This window comes from Eptesicus fuscus, chromosome 14 (assembly GCF_027574615.1).
Source record: "Eptesicus fuscus isolate TK198812 chromosome 14, DD_ASM_mEF_20220401, whole genome shotgun sequence".
Taxonomy (NCBI): domain Eukaryota; kingdom Metazoa; phylum Chordata; class Mammalia; order Chiroptera; family Vespertilionidae; genus Eptesicus; species Eptesicus fuscus.
This window is the reverse complement of record NC_072486.1, coordinates 42,356,738-42,373,819: the sequence shown is the minus strand read 5'-3', so window position 1 is coordinate 42,373,819 and position 17,082 is coordinate 42,356,738. Positions and strand designations below refer to the sequence as shown.

Here is a 17,082-nt window from a genome sequence, read left to right as displayed (position 1 = left end):
ACGGTTAGTTAAAACATTCTTTACCTCACATAATTATCATTTTGTAGTGGTGGTGGTATAGTATATTTTTACAATGAAAGTGTGGGTTGGATTTGTGAATTTTCTTCTAGCTCTAAAATGCTATGATTCTGTGAAACTGAGAGAGTTTCTTTTATGGATGTTTTTATTTTTTTATGGTGATGCAAGCATAAGAGGTTAAGATTGTGATTAAGATAAGCACTTTTTATTTTTATTATTGTTATTAACTATTAGCCCTAATTCCATGCTCTTACTCTAAAAAATATTACACTATAGGGACAATCAAGTTGAATTTGGTCAAATTATTATAAAGGAAGGAAGAGAGAAGAGAATTAAAGGAAAAAGAAATATGCCTAGATACTTTTTGGTACTCTTATATCCAGTATTTAATTCTTCCTGTATTGACTCATATACACTCTTACCTTAGGGAGGATGTTTATCTTAGAAATTTGTTGCCCTTCAAACATTTTTGAAGTCTGAGGCCTCTTTGAAAGCTTACTTAACCATTTTTATTCTGTTCACTTTGTCTGGGAAACTTTAATGTTCCTGTTTAATCTTTTTATTCTTTGAGCTTCTATTTCATTTAAATACATGTGGTATTTGAAAGCAAGAAATAGCTACGAAGTTATTTTTGCCTTGAACTTAAAATCTCTATGATTATACCCTCAATTGGAAGAAAGTACATTTAAACTTAATTCTTTTTGCTTTTTATTACCATTTCACTCTTTCTTCAAGTAGAAGCTTCTGAGTTCATCTATGTATATGAATACATGAGTTGAATTTAATTATCACCCTAAGAATCATCTCTGTCTTAGCTCTCTCTTAGCTCATTTTAGTAACATTCTTTCAGAAAGAAGTTTTGAGAAGTCTATTATTCCTTACATAGGATATTTAAATTTTTTATCTTAAAATTATATAAGAAAATGAGTTTTTAACTTCAAATCTTGTTTTTTTTCTTTAATCCTCACCTGAGGATAAATATCTTGTAAGTTTTTAAATACTTTTAATCATGTTTTAAATATTTTTTAATCATGTTTTAAAAAATATAGCGGCTTTATTGAGATAATTTACATACCTATTATATAAGTTTTTTTTAATCATTTTAACTTATTTTTTTAACTTTACATTTCATCTCTTAATATTTTAAGTTATAAATATACATTAGCTTTTCAATTAAAAGTTTTTTATTTAGTTTTTTAACTTTGAAATTATATAAGTAAGAATGTTTAAGAAAATGTTGGAATGAAGGAGAAAATCATCCATAAAACCTTTTTTCTTTTTGATATGTTTTATATGTAAATGGTTTTCATTTTATATTTTTGTAGGAGTGTTTTTAGTTTTCAGTTGACATGATATCAAATAATTTTGTCTGTATTATTAATATGGAATGATGACTCATTATACTGGCTTTATAACTATCCACCAAACAAGTGAATATTCTAGGAAGGAATAAAGAGGGAGGGTGACAGTAGCAGCATAAAATGCCACTGTCCCCAAACACTGTAAAACATATAGAGCTACTAAGATAGAACCAAGGAACTCATGTTGGTGAAAGTGATGCGGTGCTAGTTTTTCGGCCTACTCTTCAAGGAGCACAGCAACTTTTGTTTCAGTTTTGAAAAGGCCACTGTCCATGTAAGAAGTCTGAATACCTTGACACCATTATGCTGTGAGGAAGCCCAAGCTAGCCACATGGCGATGACAGGGAGAGAAGCACTGAGGCACCAGACCTATGAGTGAAGCCTTCTTGTTCCATCCAGATGAGCCTTGTTAACTGAGTGTGGCATAGTGAGTAATCCCAGGTCATACCACATGGAGCAATTCACCCTGCCTAAATACCTGGCTTACAGAATTGTGAGAAATAACAAGTCATTTTAAGCCACTAAGTTTGGGTTGGTTTCTTGTGCAGCAATAGAAATTGGTATACCAACCAAACTGATTTTCAAATATAGAGATTGCTATCCATATATAAGGATGCAGGTTCCTATATGTGGGTGGTTCCCATGAGCTTTTCCTTGGAATCTGTTAATGACTTGAGAACCAAAATGACTAGAGAAACATCAAAGTAAGACTAGTGATGCACATTAGAGTTAGATTAAGTGACTGTTAGTATAGGAGAGTATAGTATGTAATAGCTGTATTATTTAAAATTTTATTTTTAAATTACAGTTTACATTCAATATTATTTTGTATTAGTTTCAGGTGTACAGCATAGTAATTAGACAACCATCTACTTTACAAAGTGTTCCCCTCTACCCACTTAGCACCATACATAGTTATTACAATATTATTGACTATATTCTCTGTGCTGTATTTTATTTTGTAATTAGCAGTTTGTACTTCTTAATCCATTCACCTTTCACCCAGTCCTCCAGCCCACTTTCCTCTGGCAACTATCAGTCTATTCTCTGTGAGTCTGTTTCTGTTTTGTTTGTTCATTTATATGGCTGTTTAGATTCCACATATAAGTGAAATTTTATAGTATTTGTCTTTCTCTGACTTAATTAGCTGTATATTTTGGCAAAGAAATAAAATTTAATTTTAGAAAAATGTGGAAGAGCATGTGCAAAACAATTTTTATAGAGAGCGAGAGGAAGAGAGAGAAAAAGGAACATCAATTTGTTGTTTCACTTATTTATCCATTCTTTGGTTGATTCTTGTATGTGCCCTAACCTGGAATCGGACTCGGAACCTTAGCATATGGGGGACGATGCTCTAACCCAGTGGTCGACAACCTTTTGGACCTCACAGACTACCAGTGGTCTGTGGACCACCGGTTGGCAACTGCTGCTCTAACCAACTGAGCTACCCGGCCAGGGCACAAAACAATTTTTAAAAACTATCTTCAGCAATTATATTTTTGTAGTGTTGGCTTTGTATTAAGATAATGTTTTCTGTGCATTGTGAAGCAAAGCTAAGGAATAATTTTAAATTATTCTAATTCTGTTATTTCCTATGTCTTGAGAGTCAGGAGTCCCTGTGTGGAAGAAATAAGTTAGAAGATTAAATACCTAGCCGAAACCGGTTTGGCTCGTAGATAGAGCGTCGGTCTGCGGACTGAAGGGTCCCAGGTTCGATTCCGATCAAGGGCATGTGCCTTGGTTGCGGGCACATCCCCAGTGGGGGGTGTGCAGGAGGCAGCTGGTCGATGTTTCTCTCTCATCGATGTTTTTAGCTCTCTATCCCTCTCCCTTCCTCTCTGTAAAAAAAAAAAAAAAAAATTTAAATACCCTGTGTTCTTGATTTTTAATCAAACGTATCAGTATGAACTCATTTTATCTTAAAATGATATGTACATTATAGATGTGTATATTTTTGTACAAATGTATATGTATAATGTTAATCTGAGAATTTTTATGTGTATTGCGGAATAAAGAAAATGAATATTGATGTAATATTTTAATTCTAACATTTCCTATTTATATCTACTGAAAAGTCCCAGGAATGAAAACCTATATTCTCAGAATGTGGTCTTGACATGCTGTTGATTTCTAAAAGGAACCAGGGCTCCTTTGATAAATCATTCATTCCAGGTCTGGGACAGCCTATCTAATAAAACAGTAATATGCAAATTGACCGTACCTTTGCTATGCCCACAGCAAATCAGAGCGAACAAGATGGCGGTTAATTTGAATATGCTGAGGGAGGGAGGAGTGAAGAAAGCAGAAAGCATGGCGGGTGGGCGGTGGCGCAGCTGTGGAGCACGCGGCCATGGTGGCCTCTGAGGCGGTGGCGGGCAGTGTGAGCGGCCACAGCGGTGGCGGCTGCAGCGGTGGGCGGGGCGCGCAGTGGAGGCGGCAGGCGGGGCATGGCAGGCGGTGTGCGAGGCCGCGGTGGCCTTGGAGGCGGTGGTGGCTGCGGGCGGGGCATGGCTAGGCGGGTGGCGCGTGGTGGGGCGGGTGGGCGGGTGGGGCGTGCAGCAGCAGCACGCGGGGCTGAGGAGGCAGCGGCAGCGTGCGCGGCGGGTCAGGGTGATCAGAGGCAGCTGCATCAGCGGGCGCAGAGGGTCGGGAGTGCGGGATGAGGCGGGCTGGGTTGGGTGGGCGGGAGAGGTGGTGGGGTGGGAGGGAAGCCCGCCAGAAGTCTTGCAGGAAATATTCCTGCAACGGGCCTTTAGTGGACTATATAAAATGATTCTGGAATATTTTTATACCACCAACAACTACTAACTAGAGGTCATGACAAAAGGATTCAGCAGCCACCCTGGCCAGTGTGGCTCAGTTGGTTGGGCGTCTTCCCATGGACCGAAAAGTTGCTGGTTGGATTCCTGGTCAGGGCACATGTCCAGGTTGCGGGCTCAGTCCCTGGTCGGGGGCATACAGGAGGCAGCCCATCAATTTTGTGCTCTCACATCGATATTTCTCCCTCTCCCTCCCTCCTCTCTCTTAAAAAAAAGAAAAAAAAAAAAGAATCCCAATTCAGAAAAAAAAAAAAAAAAAAAAGAGGATTCAACAGCCAACTTGACGAGGCTCTAGGGCAGGGGTGGGGAATCTTTTTTTCTGCCAAGGGCCATTTGGATACTTTTAACATCATTCGAGGCCATACAAAATTATCAACTTAAAAATTAGCCTGCTGTATTTGGTCAGTCATTTAATTAACTCACCCCTAATGCCTTGGCAGGGCCAGACCAAATGATTTTGGGCCGGATGTTTCCCACCTCTGCTCTAGGATGACCAACTCTCCAAATTTTAGAATTGAAATTTCTCTGTCCCAGGAAACCTCTCATTCTCCCACAGATCTGTACATTTGATCACCTTCAGGGGCTCAAATTGGCCAAAAGTGGGACAGTGTGAGCATCTATAAGGATAAGAGCTACAGTGGGTTGGCATTCTTTATTATGCTTAAATCTACGAGTTCATAATGATAGCCGAAACAAAACCAACTAATTGTTCACCTTTGGTGGATGTAAGGAAAGCAGTTTTTAATTTTGAAAACTGGTAAACCATGCAAGTATTAAGTATTCATTCTTAGTACTTAAACTATGCAAGAATCAAGTATTTATTCTTACTTTTCTGTATGATTATTACCACTGGCTAAACAAATAGTAGATGGAGTAAAGTTGTGTGTTTTTTTTAGTAGAGAAATTTTGTATGCTATCAAATAAAGACAAAATTATAGAATTGCAGTATCAGCATTTTACAATCATCAGTTTATTGGATTTTGACATTGTTTCAGTGTTGCTAACAGCACTAAAAGAGAGAAAATTATACATGTGTTATAAGTACTCTACCACCTAATGAATGATCTTACCAAAAATATTAAACCTGAACCTAATGAAACTGCCTACATCCAACTACTAATGTATAGGAAGTATAGAAGATAGTGGAACATGTTACACTACACTATGGGGATGCTATCAAGAAAATTCAGTCTGTAGGAAACTGTATAGGACAAATGATCCAACATATTCAATAGATTGCAAAGAGAAAAAAAAGATGGCTAGGGAACTTATATACATTTAAAAAGGAAAATTAACCCATAGCGTTTATGTATATACATTTCAGTAATAAAATAATAAATAAAAGTAAGGAAGTGATTACCACAAAAGGCAGTATAGTGGTTTCTTTCGGTTGGGATGAGGAGTAGAGGGGAATGGATGGAGGGTTCTGTGATTGGCAGAGGGTTACTTGGAGGCCTTCTGTAGTGGCTGACATGGTTCTTTCTACTGATCTGCGTGGTGGTTCCAAGTTTATTTAGCTGTGATTTCTGTATGTAGTATTTATATCTATCTATATATTTTTAAAGACTATTTTTTAAGACTAATTTTAGGTTCACAGTAAACTTGAGAGGAAAATACAGAGAATTCCCATATATCCCTTGCAACCATCATGCATAGCCTCCTTAATCAACATCCCCCCACTAGAGTGGTACCTTTGTTACAATTGATGAATCACTTAAAACCCATAGTTTACATTAGGGTTCACTCTTGGTGTACATTCTATGGGGTTGAACAACTGTATAATGACATGTATTAATCATTATAGTGTCATACAGAGTATTTTCAGTGCCCTAAAACCTCTGTCCTCTGCTTATTCATTTTTCAACCCCTGATCTTTTTACTGTTTCCATTGTTTTGGCTTTTTAGAATGTCATATAGTTGGAATCATAGAGTATGTAGCCTTTTCAGATTGGCTTCTTTCACTTAGTAATATGCATTTAAGGTTCCTCTATGTCTTTTCATAGCTTGGTAGCTCATTTATTTTTAGTGCTGAATAATATGTTTGTATTCTATTTGATAATAAGTTCTAAAATAAAAAATGAGGAAGGAAAATAAATTGATTGGAGTGGAGGCAACTATATTAGGAAATGGTGAAAGGTGATGCATTACAGATTATCTAAGACTTGTTGACTGAGGATTTTATTAAATGCTATTCTGAGAATATTCAACATAATAAGCCAGTGAAGTTTATTAAAAATGGGGCTGGAGTGCTGAAAACTGTTTCTAAGACAATAAATCTGGCAGGATGGATTTCAGAAAGCTGGCTAGGAGACCACAGTATTAAGGTAAAGGTGATAAAGATTTGGATTAGGGTGATGCTAGTAGGAATAGAAGTAAAGCAACTATTATGCATCAGAAAAATCGTCAGTAAGACTTGGTGACAGATTAATATGGTTAAAAGTAAAAGCATTAGAAATAAGCTCAAAGATTTAATGTTTGAGGCTATATCCTTTATTGGGTAGGTAATGGGGAATTCTGGCAGGATAATTCTGATTAGACTAAAGTAAGATCTGTATTTCTCATAATGTATTTAGAATCCCAGAGGAGTGATTGCTAGGGATTCTACTTGCCAAATGGTCCATCTAAAAATTCAGTCTGACAAGCAAGAAACTGATAATAGTGGTTATTTTGGGCAAGTTCATATTTGGGACATAGAAATATGAGGGTGACATTATCTTTTGAATCATAGGCTTATATTATCTATTCAGAAAGTAAATAAAATGTAATAATTAAAAGATAAAGATGCCCAAATCTTCTAGGGGGGAAATTCTTATTTGTCATTGACTTTATTATTTTATGCACTTCAGACTATAGTTACTCATAAATGCAGTCAGGCAAACATGTTTAATACCTTGTTGCCTTTGACTTATATATGTTTATAAATGCATATTTGATTTTAGGTTTGTATATGTTGTGTGTGTGTGTATGTTACGGGTGCATGAATGTGGCTGTGTGGCTCTGGTATGTGTGTATTTCACTCAGAAAAACAAAATGTTTATAGCTGGAGCCTCAGGGACCCTGTGCTCTCAGTGCTTTTAATTTTCATTGCCACCAGTTAGGATTTTCCTCTTTAGATGGGAGATGTCCTTGCTTTTCAACCAGCTTCAGGGCCATTCAAAGATGGTGGTAATGCAGCAGCAGCATAGACTGTCTCTCTTTTCTTCATTATCACTGCTGACGCTGAAGGTCATTACATACTACTATATATTATTTCAGCAGTCTCTTTTCTCCCCACTCTCCCCCAGGCAATTGTCCTGGGTCCTGGGTCCTGCTTCTGTAGTAAAATACCCTGAAAGACATCAGTCTTTATTTCATGTCATAGTCTTTTGGATAGGTAAAGAACCAGTGTTGGATCTGATAATGTAAAGTTTTTAAAAAATACCGTAACTTTTTCTTGGATAATTATTAGTGATAAAAAATTAGGAAAATTCAAGTAGGGCATACTTATTCTTTAAGGTCTAGAAAAATTGGGAGAAGTTTTAAGTCTGTTCCCCAAGGGACCTAGAAAAGAGAAACCAGGATTGGAAACAATAAGAGGCCATAGTAGGAAGCTGGGCAGTCCTAGACAGTGGTTGTCAGCTTTGGCTGCACACTGGCACCATTTAGGATATTAAAAAAATATATGCTTAGTTCCCACGGCTAGAGGTTCTGATTTAATTGGTCAGGGCTATGGCCTGGGTATTGGAACGTTTTGAACCTACCCACTTGAATTTAATATGAAGTCAAGAGTGAGGACCACTGGCATAGAGAAGAGTCCCTGAATTTCATTGCACCTCAATCCCAAGTTCTCTCCATTGGGGATAAATTGGAGTTTTTGAAATGATGATTTTTAAAAGTTGTGATTATTTAGGTTACTGAGTGGTAGAAAAACAAAAAAGACAATGAATCAGTAGCATTTGGAAATAATGGACAGGTTTACGTATTTTTTGTTGTTGTTGTTAATCCTCACCTGGAGATATTTTTTAGAGAGAGTAGAGGGAGGAGGAGAGACAGAGAGAAATATCTCTGTGAGAGAGACACATTGATTGGTTGCCTCCCACATGAGCCCCAAATGGGGCTGGAATCGAGCATGCAGCTAAGGTACATATATGCCCTTGACCAGAAACAAACCAGGGACCCTTTAGTCCGAGGGCCAGTGCTCTATCCACTGACCCATACCAGCTAGAGCCAGATTTACATACTTATTGAACATTATGATATTTGTACAGGTTGCCTGTGATTTGCTTCGGAGGATAATTCGCATCTTGCATCTCAGTAAGAGACTCCAAGGACAACTGCAAGGGGGTAGTAGAGAGATAACAAAAGCTGCCCAGAGTCTCAATGAACTTGGTAAGTCCTTTTGATTACGGAGTTAGTAGAGTTTTAAAGGTTTTTCAGTCACTTGATTTTGTTGTCTTTTGTTACCTTATCACCATTAACAAATATTATTGAGCAAACTTATTTAATAATTGATTGTTTACAACATTGTCACTTTTCAAAATGGGTGAGTAAAATTAGTTGATTTCTTAGAAATGCTGTTTATATTTAAAATTATCATATAGTATAATTGGCCTTTTTAAAATATAGGCCTGTGAATTTTAACCTATGTATAGATTCATGTAACCTCCAGCACAGTCATGGTACAGAATAGCTTCATCACCCTCATGATCTCCTTCTATAATAATGCATACCCACCTCCCCTCCCCTACTCCTAACCCTGGCAACCACCCAATTGGTTCTGCATTACTGTTGTTTTGTCTTTTGGAGAATGTCATATAAATGGCATTATATGTAACCTTTTGAGACTGATTTCTTGTACTCAGCATAATACCTTTGAAAATTATCTAAGTTTTTGTATATACCGTAGTTTGTTACTTTGTGTTTGTTGGAATACCATTGTGTTGTTGTATCACTATTTGTTTTTTGATTTACTGATTGAAGGAAATTTGCATTTTCAGTTTTTGGTGATTATGAATAGAACTACTATAAACATTTGTGTACAAGTTTTTATTTCCCTAGGATAAATATCTAGGAGAAATGCTGTTTTTTAGGTGACAAATCTCATGTTGACATTATGCCTAGAAGATTATTGAATTCATTTCTTCATTTGTTCCTGAAACATTTAGACTCTTGACATTCAAGAGTTTAACATTCATGTTTTTGACTGTTAAAAAGCTGCAAGGTCTGTGATGAAGCAGTTGATAATTTTTCAGGCAAAACTTTGAATATCTATGAGTGGGCATAGAATTACCTAGCACCTGCATTTTAATGAGGATTTGTGTTTTTTTCCAAATAGGCACACAGTAATTTTTCTGAAGTGGATGTGTTTAGTAGTATTTGTAACTTTGTAGGTTCAAAAGGTCTTTATATTCATCTCAAATATCAAGATTCTATTTAGTCTTGGTGGTGTGCTGTGAAAGTAGTTACGGCAAAATAATATCTGAAAGATGTGTATTACATGTTTTTTTGAAATTTTCTGTTTGATATTTCAATTACATAGTAAAGATTATTTCATATTTTTTACTAAGAAATGTAATATCCTTCACAAATCATGCTTCAACACATTTCAATTTATAATGCTTAATACATTGCTTAGGCACATCATTAGGAATATATCCAACTTGTGATTTGTAATGTTGGGAAGATATTGTATAAAAAGTTAAGTTTTTAGCAGTGAGTAATGATTGCTTTTTTCAGACTGTGCTAAATTTAGGAGTATAAAAATCCTAGTATCAGAAGTTATTTTTTGCTTTTAACTTTTAAAAGATCAGACACAAATATCAATTATAATGCTTTGAGTTTGTGCAGTGCAGAGTATAAACCCACTATCCTTCCATGATTACCCATAGTTTTATAAATATTACTAGAGGCCCGATGCACGAAATTCATGCAAGGGGCTTGGCCCTCACAGCTGCAGCGGCTTGGCTTGTCCTCACAGTCCCAGCTTCATCCGGAAGGTCGTTTGGCTGTCCGGTCTAATTAGCATATTACGCTTTTATTACTATAAATGATGATGAGAGGTTGTTGAGAAAGTATAGTTTGTGGTGGGTTTATCTCAAAATGGATTGTATTAATTTAACTTTTTAAATTTTAAAAAAATATATATATTTTATTGATTTTTTACAGAGAGGAAGGGAGAGGGAGAGTCAGAAACATCGATCGACTGCCTCCTGCACACCCCCGACTGGGGACGTGCCCGCAACCAGGGTATATGCCCTTGACCAGAATCGAACCTGGGACCCTTCAGTCCGCAGGCCGACGCTCTAGCCACTGAGCCAAACCAATTAGGGCTAACTTTTTAAAATTTTTAAAGCTGCAAGGACTGGCTTCCACCATGGAGGATCATCTGTGTAGGGGCCCACCCACAGAGCAGAACTTACTTCAAAAGGGCTCTGGTTGCCTGCTGAGTCCGCCCTTGAGTGTGTAGCTTGTGGAGGCGGTTGGGTGATGCTTTGACGTGATCTGAAACTGTCTACTGGGTGTGCTGACTCTGGGTCCTCCTGGAAAGTACAAGCTGAAGCCCGCCACCACCTGTGTTCTGCCTTGGGCCACTTGGCATGAAGTACAAAGTGAGCTGCACATGGCTGCTACTTGTGCTGTACTTGGAGGTGCCCAGGCAAGGCCAAACTGTGAACCAAGGCCTGCTGCTGCTAGTGTTGGGCCTGGGGCCACTTAGCAAGAGGTATAGGTTACTGTGAGGCCAGATGCTGCTTGTTGAGTTATTACGAATATTTGAAGTGTGAGCAAGGACAAGCAATTTGTATGGGAAAGCCATTGGAAACTGCTCGGGGTGGCCAGCATGTTGGGTAAGGCAGGGTCTCAGAGAATCACCAGGGCAGAACAAACAGTGTGAGCCTGGTTGATGGAGACTCAGATATGGCTTTGTTGGAGGAAGTGCTCAGAAAAGAAACAGTGGTCTCTGCTAACACTTTTGTCTGGTAGAAAGCTGCCCCCCAGGTCTGGCCCTGATTCCAGTTGATTCAGTTCCTCTCCATATAAGTCCGTAATGCTGTTTAAGCTGCTGTCCCAGCACTGGAGCTCAGAGGGACTGAATCCAAGCAAGGCCCTTTTAGGAGAAACTGCCTGGAACTCCATCAGTCTCCTTTTCATTAGCCACAATCCCTGTTGGTTTTTATAGACAGAAATTATGGAGACTTGTTTTCCTGGCATGTTTTCCTTGCTCCTCAGCGGGGACCTCTGCAGCTGAGATATCCCTCTCACATGTCGGTGTGGGATCAGCCCATTCCCCCCCATCTTCTCCCTTCCTACCAGTCTCCACGTGGTTTCTTTTAATTGCTAGCTGTACAGTTTCCATTCAGTTAGACGTTAGGCAGATCTGAATGATGGTTGTTCTGTAGTTTAGTTATAATTTTGATGTGGTTGTGGGAGGATGGGAGTACCACATTTACCTCTTCTGCCATCTTGACCCAAACTTGTTAGTTTTGGATACTTCCTATTTATAGGTTAATATGATAAATTTTGTATCTTTTTATAATAATGATATTTTCTAAACAGAAGCAAATCTCTTCATTTCTGCCAGTCTACTTTTATATTTTTGAAGTTTTATAGTTTTTAAAAATAACATATGTAGACTTATGTTTAATAAAATCTATTACTTATAATTAAATTTACCAAACCATTAGGTTGCAATATGCATTAAGACTTGCAGTTTGTTAGAAACCTCACATAAAAATTAGTGAATGAGATGTAGTTTTGTGTTTGATAAGTTTAAGGTACATTCTTTTCTAAAACTAAGCATAACCTGGCTGATGTGGCTCAGTGGTTCAGTGTCGATGTATCAACCAGAGGGGCACAATTTGATTTCCAGTCAGGGCGCATGCTAGGTTGCAGGCTTGTAGGAGGCAGACGATCAATGATTCTCATCATTGATGTTTCTATCTCTCTCTCCCTCTACCTTTCTCTCTGAAATCAGTCAAAATATATTTTATAAAAATTGTTAGAACTAAGGGTAAAACTGATGACGGTGATGATGATCATCATGATCATCCTTAAGAGAAACTAGTCTCCTCTCAGCTTTCTTGTTTTGGCTCATCTGCATTTTTCATAAAATAGTAAGAAAAATCCTCACTATTCTCTTACCAGAAGACTTAAATAAATTTACAGTAAACCCTGGATTTTGCTGACTTTGATTTAATGGACTTCGGATTTTTTTTTAAACCTTTTATTATTTATTAATTTATTTTTTAAAATCTTTATTGTTCAGATTATTACAGTTGTTCCTCTTTCCCCCCCCCATAGCTCCCCTCCACCCGGTCCCACCCCACCACATGCCCTTACGCCTCCCCCACTTACTGTCCTCATCCATAGGTGTATGATTTTTGTCCAGTCTCTTCCCGCACCCCCCACACCCCTTTCCCCCCGAGGATTGTCAGTCCACTCCCTTTCTATGCCCCTGATTCTATTATATTCACCAGATTATTCTGTTCATCAGATTTTTTATTCACTTGATTTTTAGATTCACTTGTTGATAGATATGTATTTGTTGTTCATAATTTTTATCTTTACCTTTTTCTTCTTCTTCCTCTTTTTAAAGAATACCCTTCAGCATTTCATATAATACTGGTTTGGCGGTGATGAACTCCTTTAGCTTTTTCTTATCTGTGAAGCTCTTTATCTGCCCTTCAATTCTGAATGATAGCTTTGCTGGGTAGAGTAATCTTGGTTGTAGGTTCTTGCTCTTCATTACTTTGAATATTTCTTGCCACTCCCTTCTGGCCTGCATAGTTTCTGTTGAGAAATCAGCTGACAATCGTATGGGTGCTCACTTGTAGGTAACTAAGTGTTTTTCTCGTGCTGCTTTTAATATTCTCTCTTTGTCTTTTGCTCTTGGCATTTTAATTATGATGTGCCTTTGTGTGGTCCTCTTTGGATTCCTTTTGTTTGGGGTTCTGTGCGCTTCCTGGACTTGTAAATCTATTTCTTTCACCAGGTGGGGGAAGTTTTCTGTCATTATTTCTTCCAATAGGTTTTCAGTATCTTGCTCTCTCTCTTCATCTGGCACCCCCATAATTCGGATGTTGGTACGCTTGAAGTTATCCCAGAGGCTCCTTACACTATCTTCATATTTTTGGATTCTTTTTTCTTTTTGCTTTTCCGGTTGGGTGTTTTTTGCTTCTTTGTATTTCAAATCTTTGACTTGATTCTTGCGATCTTCTAGTCTGCTGTTGGATCTCTGTATATTATTTTTTATTTCAGTCAGTGTATGTTTAATTTCTAGTTGGTCCTTTTTCATATCCTTGAGGGTCTCACTAAATTTATCGGCCTTTTCTAGAAAATTCTTGAAAATCCTGCCCTAGCCGGCTTGGCTCAGTGGATAGAGCGTCAGCCTGCAGACTGAAGGGTCCCAGGTTCAATTCCGGCCAAGGGCACATGCCTGGGTTGTGGGCTCGATCCCCAGTAAGGGGTGTGCAGGAGACAGCTGGTCAGTGATTCTCTCTCATCATTGATGTTTCTATCTCTCTCTCCTTCTCCCTCTCTGAAATCAATAAAGAAATATATATATTTTTTAAAAAAGAAATATCCTCTGCTTAAAAAGGAAAAAAAAAAAAGAAAAGAAAAACCTTATAACTGTGGTTTTGAACTCTATATCCAGTACTTTGCTTTCATCCATTTCTTTCATTTGTGACCTGTTTCTTTGTCTCCGCATTTTGGCTGCATCCCTGAGTTGATAGAGTGGCTTTGTGTGCTAGGTGTCCTATAGGGCCCAGTGGCTGAGCCTCCCCAGTTACCTGAGGTGGACACTCTTGGTGCACCCCTTTGTGGGCTGTGTGCACAGCCTTGTTGTAGTTAAGCCTTGATTGTTGTTGGTATCACTGGGAGGAATTTACCTCCAGGCCAGTTGGCTGTGAGGATCAGCTGTGTCTACGATGAGAGGACTTCTCTGTTGGAGACAGCCTTATGAGGCAAGACTTGCTTCAGTGGGGCTTTGGTGCTCACTGAGTCTGCCTCCTGAGTGTGTCCCTTATGGATCTGAGGGGTTGTAATCTGGATGGTCCTATTCTGACCACTGGGTACACTGGCTCTTGTATCTCCAAGGAGGTGCTAATTTAGCCTCTGCCTGAGGCCACCCAGCAGGAGCTATGGAGAGATCTGCAGATTCCTGTTCTTTGTTTGGGTTTTGGAGGTGCGCAGATGAGGCCCAGCTGTGAAGCAATGCAGGCTGCTGTGGAGCCTTGGGCCTTCTTTTGGATGTTCTGGGTCTCTCTGACTCAGCTGCAGTTTGTGAGGTAAGTTTAGATTTCAAAGGACCAGGCCATTCATATGCACACAGCTTGGGTGGGGCGGAGTCTCAGGGCAGAGCAAACAGCAATGGCTTCCCATCAGCCCTGCCCTAAGAGGCCCCTGGGTCTCAGTGTCCCTTGATAATCGCTGCAAGCACCTCTGAGAGAAAGCCACCCTCGAGTTCCACCAGCTGTCAGACAGTCCAGTTTCTCCCTGTATGAGTCTGGGTCCCCAGAGTCTCGCCCGAAACTGGAGTTCAGAGCAGTCGGGAGCTTTTGTCTCCCTCCCGATTGAGAAAGCCAGCCGCGTCCTCAGTTGCCAGCCCTCTCCGCGCATGCGCCTCCATACCTCTGCCTTTACTTCCGCGGCTCCTCTGAGTCTCAGTATGCTTTTCTCTTCCTTTCTAGTTGTAGAATTTCCACTTACCCAGCCTTCCTGTGGTTCTGGATGATGTCCATTTTGTCTTCTAGTTGTAGTTTTAAAGTGGCTGTGCAAAGCAGCAGGTTCAGGTGTTTACCTATGTCACCATCTTGGTTTCTCCTCCCAATTTTCTGGACTTTGGATTTAAGGGATAAAATTTCTGGTCCATAAGTCATATGTGAAAATTAATACCCTTTTAATTTTGAAATGCTTTTAACCAAGATTTGCTTACATTTAAATTATCAGGTTATTTTTTTTTTTGTTATGAATTCACTTATTTTTAACAAATTTTAGTGAATAGGCCACATGTTGGAAAAAACACTAGTAATTTCGCTGACATAAATAAATATTACATATCTACAACTATATAGTCTACAGATTTAAATTCAAGAGTCACCGCTCATAAACAATGTTCAGGCAATGATTAGCATGTGATCACACTGCATCGCACAAGGTAATTGATTCTGTTGTCACATGGCATGACTTTCTGCAGTTTTTTTTAATATGTTGAGAGAGAGAGAGAGATTGAGGAGAGAAACGTCGATGAGAAAGAATGCCCCCTGCATGCCCCCTGCTAGGGATCGACTCTGCAATCCGTGCATGTGCCCTGACCGGGAATCAAACCAATGACCTCTTGGTTCATGGGTCAAAGATCAACCACTGACCACACTGGCTGGACTCTGCAACAGTTTAATGCTTGCTGGCCAATGTCCTCGGATGTGCACTAAGCCACGCCATGTGCTTTTGTTTACTCATAGTGACTAGTGAATGCATGCATTTACTAGAACTATTCAGTATAAATTAAAAATTACAGTAATACATATAAAAACTTTTCTGTGAAATCAAAGTTTTAATGAAGACTTAACTTTAAATGCACAGATGTGTCTGCATAAGTAAGAACAGGTAAACTAATTTGTCAACTTTTTAACATACACATTTGGAAAATCTACTTTATTTATATAATGAACTTTTGGCTTTAACGAACACCCTCTTGCCACATTAGTCCGTTATATCAAGGTCTTACCATATTCATTCAACCAGTATTTTTTGAATGCCTACTGCATGTGCTATGTGTTATTCCAGATATTGAAAATATATCACTGGATAGAATGGAAACCCCTTTGCCTTTTATGGAGTTTATATTCTAGTAGAGTGGGTCCTAAAGCGACATACCTGGCATATCTATCAAAATCTGTTTCCAAAGTTTGAGCTCTTAACTACCAATGCTGTACTCCTTTTCTTAAACTCTGTGGCACCATTTAATTGCTTCGTAAAAGGCATTGTTGCCATTGGTAGATCTCCCAGATCCTTATGTAAAGGATAAAAATATTACATTTAAGATATACCATGTTTGTAAAGTGAATGTGTTTTATGTTGTGATTTTGGGCTGACTGTTGTCAGTGACTTAACATTCTATATCAAAGCTTTATTGAATTATTATTTAAAGATCATTTAAAAATATTTTTATTTTTATTGATTTCAGAGAGGAAGGAAGGGAGAGAGATAGAAACATCAATGATGAGAGAGAATCATTGATCGGCTGCCTCCTGCACGCCCCCTACTGGGGATCGAGCCCTCAATCCAGGCATGTGGCTTTGACCGTAATCGAACCCGGGACGCTTCAGTCCACAGGCCGACATTCTGTCCTCTGAGCCAAACCAGCTAGAGCTAAAAATCATTTTTAAAAAAGTATAATCAAGAAGTAAATTATAGTAGTTGGATATGATAAAAAGTATTTCCACTGGTAATTTTTATTTTTCATGATCTGTTTTCTGAGTTTTATAATTGTGTTGCTAAGCTGCAATATATTAATACCATGTATCATGAGAAAATATTCTTAAAACAAAATTTGCCATGGAAGCATTTTATGAAATATTTATTATAGGAGGAAGAGATAGTCTAAGTTTGTTTCATCCCATGGAAGCATTTTATGAAATATTTATTATAGGAGGAAGAGATAGTCTAAGTTTGTTTCATCCACTAATATTCTTATTGTAACTGTGGTATTTTCTTAATCTGATAAAATGATACTTTAGGCAAACATTTCTGATTTGTGTACAAGTGAAAGAAAGTATGATTTATATAATTTGCCTCAAAATAGGTTACCAATAATTAATGAATTAATGAGTGTTTTGCTTGAGATGTCTACAAGTTGATGTAGTTAGTGAAAATTTTAGAAAGGTTTATTATTTTAAGCTTTTGAA

General features: G+C 38.3%; 1 protein-coding gene across 2 annotated transcripts in view; it reads left to right on the top strand.

Moving 5' to 3' along the window:
• COG5 (component of oligomeric golgi complex 5) overlaps positions 1–17,082 on the top strand; it is a 215,715-nt gene that overhangs the window by 16,771 nt on the left and 181,862 nt on the right. For both annotated transcript variants that reach the window (XM_054726639.1, XM_054726638.1), the window contains exon 6: positions 8,446–8,566. In XM_054726639.1, coding sequence (XP_054582614.1) covers positions 8,446–8,566 — 121 coding nt within the window. The remainder of the gene's footprint in view (positions 1–8,445; positions 8,567–17,082) is intronic.